Genomic DNA, 10278 nt, shown 5'->3' on the forward strand with positions numbered 1-10278 from the left:
TATTTTGCTTTTGTGCACTGAGAAACTTCATCTCTTCCCTCAGAGAACAGCAACAAAAGGACAGGAAAGGGTAGAAGATAAATGGTCCCTAACTTGTCAGAAGAGTGGAAGAGAGCCAAAACAGTATTTTCAACCTGTAAAAAACCTTAAGGTTGTACTGTTATAATGTGAATGGAAAATGTGTTGGGCAGTGTATCTTATAATTAAATCCCCAATCCCATTGAATCACATTGTTTTGATATGAGAGAGAAGGAAAAACAGAAAAACATGACAGGAATCACTGTGTATGTCAGTGTGTTAGCTCCCTTTTTGGTGCACCTTTGATCATGTTGTGTGTATCAAAGTAGTAGTGCCTGCTAACCTATTTTGGAAAATGAAGTTTACGTTCTCAACTGTTCTAGCATAGCCTGTGTGATTACTATTTGAGATCACTGCCTTTTGATACAAGGAGTGAGCAAAGGCAGAAGTAATAGTTAATGACAGCATTGGTCACTGTTCAATACTTCGTATGGATAAAATCACTCTCTGTTTGTTACAGAGTTATAGCGTGAGTAGGAAAATCTTTTCTAGTAATTTCTGGGGGAGGTAGAAACAGGAGAAGATGCATATAAGTGCATGTCTTTTTTACATGCTACTCAAAGTAGCAAATGGATCACATACATTATGGAAGTTCAGTTCCTTTTCCCTGTTCCACTCAGTGATTTTGTTTTTAAAAGGAACGCTACTCAGGCATGCTTTCTGCTGGAAAACTTTGTGTTTGAATTTGCTAGCAAATGTTGCAGGTTTTTTTCCTGATAGGCTATTGATGTTGGATCTTTCAAGGCTTATGGGTAGATGGGTTTATGTCTGGGGAGATGTGTTGGATTTGCAGGTGCAGTTTGGAGAGAGGTACCAGGGTATGTTGGAGATGGAGAAGAATCTTAAGCTTGTAGGAAGTTGATTGCAATCTCCTGGCTTTGTATTCACAAAGAAATGATAGGACACAGGCCTAACCCAGCTATCCCAGGGCATCTGTTTTATCTTTTAAGTTATAACTGGAGGAAAAACTACAAAACAACCTCCAGACAACCTCCAGTTTTGGTGTGGCACAGTGTCAGATTTGTATTAATGTCAAGTCCCATGGCAACCTCGCTGCTTGCATGTCAGGTTGGCTAGCCTGCCAACGCTGTCTGAAGGTGCAAGGGCCAGGATCTGGAACTCAGGAGGCCAAGTATTAGGACCCATGTAATCCGGAATAGAGATCTTAATATGCCATCCCACTGTCCATCTCATAGCATTCATGAGACGAAGGGTTTTTTGTTTGTTTGATTTGGGTAGGGATATTCAGAAACTTTTTCCTTTCTTCCCAACTCACAGACTTGCTTTTTTTTTCCCACCCTAATTCACTTGTGTATTTAGAAGTGTCTAAAATAGTGATATATGGTATTTTAGATGTTAAAATATGTCCAAAGTATTTCTAATAGCATAGATTTTCAAATAGAAGAGGTTATTCAGAGATCTGAATGTATTCCTTTAGTCCATCATGGAAGTGAATGTTCATATTTTGTTTTCATAAAGAATAATGAAAAAAATTAAACTCTGCATAGGGAAAGTTTCCTTGTTATAATGAGTGACGTATTCCACACACCTTTCATGAGAACTGTCATATCTGTGTTTACCTTGCATTGTTATTTAGTGTCTCAGTTCCAGGAGCGAAGGAAGCAGATGCTGCAGGACTGTTGCAAGAGAGAAGCTGGGATGCATCCAGGCACTGGCAGTGTTAGAGGTGACTTGTATCCTACAAGCATCTTGGGGCCTATGCCTACCTGTTAATAATGCTGAGAGCTTGAAAAAGGTGTGGGAGGGGGAAAAACAACAAAAGGGGAGAGGGGGGTGTATTTGTCTCTGTTTGGATATTCTTTAAGTTCCGCATGGTAAATTCCCGCTTCCAGAGCCTTAGGTGGGATCAGCTTGGTCTCTCTTCCCTTTGCAACGTGTAAGCCCCCACCAGCCCCAGTGCAGTCTTGCACTTAGCCTGGCTGCTGTTACGGTGAAGGTTTGTACACCCTGTGGCTGCTTCTCAGGAGCTTCTTGCTGAGACATTTGTGTCATTTTCCTGACTAGACCCTAGCTCTCTCACCCACAAGCTTCCCTTCAGCTCTTTCATTTATCCTGCTGGATTTTGTTACACTTCTTTGTTCCAGCCACATGCAGGCAACACGTAATGCTTTACATGCTGCTACTAAGACACAGGTACTTGAGAAAGCATCATATCTTCTAGCTCTCCACTCGCACCCCTGAACTGTTCTTCACAGCTGTGCTCCCTCTGTTTGTCCCAGATGATCCATGTTTTGTTCAGCTCTCAAAAACTGGAAAAGGATCTTGAGTCTTGCTGACTGTGATCAGCCTGTGGCAATCCCCTCTCCATACCCTCTGTTGAGGGGAGCATCTCTAATTATGAAAGCACCTCAGAGTTTAAGAGGTAGGTGAAAACTACAGCTTTTCTTACCCATTCTATGTTTCAAATACGTGTAAATAGCTGTAGTATGCAGATACTTCCCTCACCTCCTTTCCCCTCTCCACAATTAAGATTTAGGCTCAGATTCCTTAAATATCTAAAGGAATAGCTTCACTTACTCAGGGTAGCCTTAGTTACATTGACAACTTTTGTTCTTTTTTAACTATAATTTCCTGTGGGGTAAAAAAGAAAGGTTTTGCCTTTGTAGTGCCTGCAGCTTCCAGGACAATTTAAAAATAACAGCATTAGGAGGAGAAAGAATCCAGAACTTCTGTTGCTTTTTGATCAGCCCATCTTTCCTGCTCCCTATCACAGGAGGTTTTTAATGGTGGTATAGTAGGAAAAGACATTGAACCAGTTTTCATTTGCAAACAGGAGGCATATTTTCTTCTGAAATGTTAGTCTGAAGAATGTTGCATATGCTGTGAAGCAGAGTATGAAGATAGATTCTTTTAACGGCTGGAGCGCTACTATGTAAAGTATTCACTCTAGTGGTATAATTTGCTCCCACAGGAAGGTTCAAGACATAAGCTGCTTCCGTCTTGCCTCTGAATATACATACAGTTTTGCTTTTGAGAGTTCAGGAGCTTACATCTGAACTCTGCGTTTCTCTTTAGGTACATTGTACGGGGTGAACAAAAGCAGAAAAAATCTTTGTTTTCAAACTGTGGTAGCTCGTGCCATTCAAAATGCCTCTGAGACCTGATTCAAGTGTATCCTGAAGTTTTTACTTCTAAAACCCAGGTATGAGTTGGCTGTAGGTCATCTCCTATTCATTTAGAATACAATAATATATGTTATACCTTTTATGAATCCCCATCATTTCCTTCTAATAAAGTCAAGTCCTGCTGGACTTGTTGATGCTGCTCTATTAGCAAAATCTGCAGTGGAGCTGCAACATGTATCAGCAAAGGACTTTTTTCTCGTAACTTTTCCAGATTCCTAAATGAAATATAAAGTCTCCTTCTGTTGGTATAAAAATGTCAGTTAGGATTGTGATTCTTTGAAGTATTAGGTCAGGAGGGATTTACAGCATAGACCTTGTCTTTTAAGTCAAGTGTTTAGCTTGAATATGTAAGATAAGCACTGTTGAAAAACAGAGTAGATTGAAGGGAATAGTTGCTTTCTGCCTTTAGTTATAGTTAGGATGGAATTAACAACTGTATTTTCAGTAGAGGAATCCGTTCTACAGGACTGTTAACTGAATTTGCACTTCAGATTGGAGAATCTAGTGTAGGGCACAAAGAAGGAAGGTCCTTTGGATTTTGGGAAGTATATCTCATATTTATTTAGAAAAAAATAACTGGAAAACAGTCCAGTGGTTTTCTGTCCCTAAACCAGATTGCTTTGTGATTTACTATAAGAATGGCTACTTGACTTTTCTTACCAATTTTATAAATTGGTATGGTAATACTGTACTTCCACTTAAATAGAATGTTATTCATAGATGCCCAAATTTTGATATCCTTAGTAATGTGAATGAACTTGCTCTGGTTGCATGAACATGCCAGGTTGAGGTCAGGTTGGATGGGGCTTTGGGCAACCTGGTCTGGTGGGAGGTGTCCCTGCCCATGGCAGGGGGGTGGAACTGGATGGTCTTTAAAGGTCCCTTCCAACCCAAACCATTTTGTGTTTCTATGAGCACTTCTTCTGGCTAGACTAGGGACTGCTGGTGGTATCCAGGTCTAAAAGGAAAGATGCTGGCATCTAACACAAAGTTCTCTGTTACGTTAGTAATACACCTCTTTTCTATTACAGCTTGTGACGGAACTCTGGCTGGATGTGACAGAAAATAATGGGCACAACCACAGAAGTAGCTACAAAAGAACAGAAGTAATGTGATATTTGCAAACTTGGACTGTATTTTGGATCTCACTGCTGTAAAAGTACTGAGCAAGTTCTAACATATTAATAGATAAGCTAAGATGTATACCAAATACGCAGCATGTTGTTTGAGGCAACTGTTTGTTTTCTCTGCTGTGCTAATTTTGCAGTGACACTTTTTATAGTTGACAACAGAAGGCAGACTTTGGGTAGCATCTAAAGCTCTTTGCTCCTAGCAAAAGTCTCGCTGATGTTTTTAACAAAACAAAAAGACAACATATCTTTACAAAAATACATTTTTATTATTACAATAATTTAAAAGAAGATTTTTCACCATTTATGAACAGTACTGTAAGAGGAATTATCAATAATAGATCTATAAGCACAAGCATTGTTACGGCTCTGTTTTCTTTCAGAGTTCTAGTTCATTTCTCATATCTGTATTTTTACAATCTCTTTTAAAATGACAGCAAAAGTGTATTTTACTATTTGAAGATGCTAATTACTCAGTCACAAAGAAGGAATAATTCTCCAATCTGTGTTTGTGCTGAAAAGGTGACTCCTTAGTAAAGGTACACAAGCAGAGGGAAGGCAATGAAGCACACAGTTGACAAAGACTCTGAGCTGTTCATTGGCTTGTACGTTTGCTGGGTTCCAGGCTATCAATGTCAACACTTAAAGTGAATTGCCCCTGATTTGAGAAACACTTTAGCTTGAGTGGACCCACTCTTGGAAATTTTTGCACATGCTTACTGTCACAACCGTTCAAGTAAGTAAAATGCATATTTGAATATATGCAAGATCAGTCTAATAAAACTGTAGCCTGTTCCTGCTTCAATCAAAATAGATTAGTTTTGTCATTAATGAGAACAAGAAAGCTCTTAGAATACTGTAACCTTCTTTACGTGAAAGAAACTGCTGCAAAAACATTACACAGTTCTTAGGAATTTCTGGAGACCTAATATATCTCAGTTCCTAGTATTTAAAGCATGACCTTAACAAAAATGTGTCTGAGCAAGTCTCATTTGAATTGTTGTAAATCTCCTTAATGTAGGAAGGCTTTAGATTCAAAGAGCATCTCTTCATGTTTTGCAGTGATTGCCGTTTGCATTAATTTGTTTTAAAGAAAAATAAAAGCTTGCAATATATCTGTAATATCAAATCATAACACACAAAACTTTGACTTCCTGAGATGATTAAATAAGCCAATCTACCTGAATACCTAATAAAGTGATTATTAGTGAAATTAGCAAATCCCAAGATACTGTAAAGATAAAAAGAATATAATAAAGTCATATAAATTAGCCCACAATATAAAATTAAGGGTACTAACCATAGGCTGGGATTTCATAGCCTACTAGGAGTTCCCAAATCCCGTAAAAATTCAATGAAATAGAGGTGGCCAGCTACATTATATTTCATCCTTCATTTCTTGTTACTTCAGGATCCTTAGTAAACATTTTGGAAAGCAGCATTTGAATAGACTTTGAGACACCTTCACAGAGCCTGATTTTTCATGGGGAATGCACATAACCCTCAAAATCAGAGCCCTCCGTATGACTCAAGCTGAGTTCTCAGAACTAACACTTCAGATTTTTTTTCTGACTCTGTCCCTTAATTTTCTTGTCTGAAATGCTAAACTTCTTCATTGTGCTTACATGACTGCACTGAGCCTATTAAATACAATTCAGTCATTTCTAAAACTGTTTCAGCTATTGCAAATAGGTCATCTCCAAATAAAATATTCTGAAATGTAAGGCATGCTGAAAAGCTTCTTGTGTATATCTTCCCCATAATCTTAAAATATCAGCACCGAAACAGGGAAAACGCAGTAGGGCAGAATCAATTGTAGTCTCAATTCATTCATCCAAGCTGATACTTGCCCTCCTGCACCCCAGCTTCATTTTTTTCCATTTAAATAATAACAAGTTTTCTGTAAAAACAGCTTCATCCATTAATAAAATGGATAGGAACCTTTTTTGCTTGCAAACAGCGAGACTGAAGTGCATAAGGTTATGTACAAGTTAGGCAAAACCACATGATATCTATTATTACTGGTCATTGGATTGTTCACAGTGTTTCACATACTGATTTCTGGATGTCTATCTCAGAGAACTCAAAAAGCTTCTGTCATATGATTTAATCCAGCACAGATTTCAGGATCTTATCTCTGCGATCCACATTCATCTGAGCAAAACTGAGAACTTTACCTTTTCAGCAAAATGAAATAAAAATACAGGACTCTAAAGAAAATGCAACTAGATTCATTTGTGCAGCAAAAACTATTTTTTGCATCAGCTACCATAATTTCTCTCATCCTTTCTTTGCTGACAGGTTATTTCCTATTATATCTCAGTAAGGGTTTGGGTTCATTTTATCTTCATACCCCACACTTCAGCTACAGGAAGTATAAATTTGCACAATAGCTTTAGAACAATTTCTTTATCCACACACCCTTGATCAGCAACATCCCCCCATCAAATTTAATAATGCTGTCACTTTAATGGTCAGCCAGTAATAAGCAATTATGAAGCAATACAGAAAATACCTGACAGGAGCTTTATCTTTCACTTACACTAACTGCTTTAGGCCTAGTCTCTTGCTTCTTCCCCCCTTTTCGCAGTGCTTAGCACAATAAGGTCTTCATTCATCACTAGAGGGGCTAGGCATTTCTGTATTGAAAGAGATTGTGATGAACACTCAGTTACCAATGGTAATAGTAATGACGTATCGTGAGATCACCATTCAGTTTAGCTCAAGTGTAGGGCACCAGCCTGACCTAAGGATTGCTGCAGGCAGTGAACCTTAAGAAGTACGACTTGAAAATCATGTCATTCCTTGTTTGTTTTTTTTTGTTTGTTTTCCCATGCTCACTGAGGATATGATGTGAACCATTTTAACTTATTGAAATAACCTTGACAGTTTTTAAGATACCTTAGCAAAATACACGGGTTTTGACCCTGAGTTTTGCAAATAGTAAATCAGCTCATCAATACGTTCTTCACTCACTGTTTACTCTAATGTTCATTCACTTTCAAAATGAGAATGTGTTTTTTTTCTGACAGAGAAATTTTGACACATCTTAAATCCTCGCTTATTCACTAGACAGTATGATCTCTGTATCTGACCTAGGGAATCAGATAGACAGTAAATATTCATGGAAAGGCACTGATGATTGACTTTTTTTTCCCTCCCCAAAGCTTAATAAATTCCCAAGCCTAATAACACAAGTTTTGTTTCACTATACAGATCCTGCACTATAACACAGTTAGTCTAGAGGCATGTAATTTCAAACCTAGAGGCACATTCATATCGCTACAAATTATTGCCTATCATCTGAAGTAGTTGTGAATTTTTTTTCTGAGAATTATAACTTATTTCATGTTACCTGTTTCTTGTGCCTGCTATTCCTCTCCCCGCATTTCCATATTTAACTAAATTTACCTTCTTCCCTGAGACCAGCCACTGGCACCAACATACTCAGTATGTTTTAAATTGAAATGTTTCCTATGAAAATGAAACCGTTTTTCTTTTCCCACTTCAATATTTGTCACTGAGAAAAAGGTTCATTACAAAAGTCGCTGAGGATAAAAACAGATAACCCAAAAGCTCTGAGTATTGAGATTTGTCTATGTTCATCAAGGTAGGGGCTTAGGAATAATTCAGTTTGAACTACAAATCCCTGAAGACTGAATTTGTCCTTTTTCAAGGCTATTTGTCTTCATCTTGAATATTATTTGCTGAATATCATGAAAGAAAAACATAACTTTAGCTGCAATGTGTACTTGTAGGTTGACTTTTGACGTAGGACACTGACAGAAGAGAAAATTATGGGGTAATAGAAAAGCAAGCTCTTCAAGATGTTAATCAGAATCAGTCTTCCTATTAAATGTTTTCTCCCTCGGGTCTTGACAAGGTGATGGCTTTTGGAGAATGGAGGTTCTCAATATCATGTGTGCACTGTACCAGATGCCATGGCTTCTGTCAGTCAATTGTGAGTTTGCCTTGCTTTCTGCAAACTATAATAGATTATTATTGTCTACTTCAGAGAAACTCGCTGAATGGACCTTTCTGTTCCTAAGCGTATGTCATCTTCCCGAGATAATTAGATGGTACGTATCCTTTCTGACCTTTGGCTTCTGCTAGCCACCATTCTTTATTGCCACTCAGGTCAGAAAAACGAAGTATCCTAACCTTCTGGTACTCCTCAAGACTGAGTTCCTGGTCATTTCTTGCTTGAAATGCATAAACAGCATAGAAGGTCTGAAAAAGGAAAGCCACAAAAAAAGAAAACAAAACTTGAATTCAGAAATGTAGCCACATCTTATCCTGTCATTCTGTGTTAGCATGAATTCTGTATATATAAATGTGTAATAACGTATCTGAGCCACTACGTAACTGCATGGTCTGTAATTGCTGCACAGAGTACAAAGAACGGGGCCAAAACAAAAAGTAAAACTGAAGGATCTGAGGAATTCTGCATGGGAAGGAACAAACCAAGCTCTGAGGTATCAAAAGAGAGTGCTGCGTCGGTACGGTTTTCGGCTCATACCAAGTGTCTGTTGCTGTCACACCAAGCAGCCTTGAACAAGCCCAAGAATTTACAGCAAGGTTTCCATGTAGAGAATCACCTCTCCTAAAGCTCCCGCACTTAAATGTGGCAGCTGCTAGGATGGATCCCTCAAGCCATCCTCTCAGCTGCCAGAGATCCTATCTGCAGCAATCTGATCTGGAGACAGTAAAAACAGGGGGTACTTCTGTGCCTTGCTGATCAGCTTTGCCCCAGATGTCTTGTTAAAGTTAAGTGGGAAAATCCCCAGACTGATTGCAAAGGGAGAACTCTGGGACATTGTATGTGTGGTGAAGTGATGCAAAGGCGTGTCTTTTGTAAGACAGAACTATGATTCACAGTTTATCTGTGTATCTTTTCCTACCTTGTAGCTATTGAAGAAAGCCAGAGAACAGAGGATATCAAATCCTACGTCATACTGACAGATTAGTGCAAGTCTTTTCCAGTGCAAAAGGAAACTATTTAAATTATAATCACTATAATTCTGGATTTAAAATAAGAAAAACAAGAAGACAGGCACAATAGGTATTATACTTACTTGCTGATCATCCATATCCTGAAAAGTCCCTGTGCCATTAGTTGTCGGATTTTCACAGAAGTGAAGAGATGAGCTGCTGTCACTTTTCTTGTGCCCTGGACTTGTGCTGCTGTCAGAGGATGGCCGTGAAGAGACAAAGAGGCTGATATTATCAAAATCATCATCACAGAAGTTGTTCTCTGTTACATCCTTCTGCACTTTGGCTGGATTGTAAGGCCTCAGGAAGGAGGAATACACGTACCCCTTAAGGTCTACATATCAGAATAGAAAGAGAAAAAATAAACAGCAAAATACAGTTAAATGATTTCAAAACCAACTGTTTTATGCAGCTGTCAGTATGACAGAGGCAAACAGATGGGGCCGAAAATGAAAAGAAATCAATAGCCCAAAGGGAAGCTGTTATTGGGATGTTTGTGCAAAGAACTTACTTCCTGTGTCAACAAGCCATCTGCTCGTACTTCCGAAGGGGTCCTTTTGCTCCACGACAGCCACCAATTCTCCTTCATGCAAATCAATATCGAATTCCTGCGTGGCATTGCACTTGCGCTTAGCTTGATACAGCAGTTCCGTGCTGTACGTAGACAGCAGCTTGGACCTGTCAGCTTCTGTTTGGCGTGGGGATTCGAGCTGAAAAGAAAAAAATTATTCACTAGGAATAATGCTGAAGCCATTTCTAGAACAGCACAGATGCATAAAAGGAACTAGTGTATACTGCATGTGGCAGCTGACTACTTTCTTACACACAGATCAAGGAGTTAGTTACACAGCTATAGGTAACCAAATCTCCTTTGCATATGCAGCAAGGGTCTGCCCAACTGTTATATTAATAGCTGACCAATAAAGGGCAGA

At 38.7% G+C, this 10278-nt stretch overlaps 1 protein-coding gene across 4 annotated transcripts in view; it reads right to left on the bottom strand.

Moving 5' to 3' along the window:
- Positions 1-4603: 4603 nt before the first annotated feature.
- The window catches only part of ARHGEF38 (Rho guanine nucleotide exchange factor 38), a 47417-nt gene continuing 41742 nt past the window's right edge, over positions 4604-10278 (bottom strand). For all 4 annotated transcript variants that reach the window (XM_083835529.1, XM_083835527.1, XM_083835526.1 and 1 more), the window contains exons 12-14: positions 9858-10056; positions 9430-9680; positions 4604-8584 (exon numbers count right to left, since the gene is read on the bottom strand). In XM_083835529.1, the coding sequence (XP_083691655.1) occupies positions 8399-8584; positions 9430-9680; positions 9858-10056 (636 nt within the window). In that variant the 3' untranslated portion in view covers positions 4604-8398. The remainder of the gene's footprint in view (positions 8585-9429; positions 9681-9857; positions 10057-10278) is intronic.

The sequence above is a fragment of the Anser anser genome (assembly GCF_964211835.1).
Source record: "Anser anser genome assembly, chromosome: 4".
NCBI lineage: Eukaryota > Metazoa > Chordata > Aves > Anseriformes > Anatidae > Anser > Anser anser.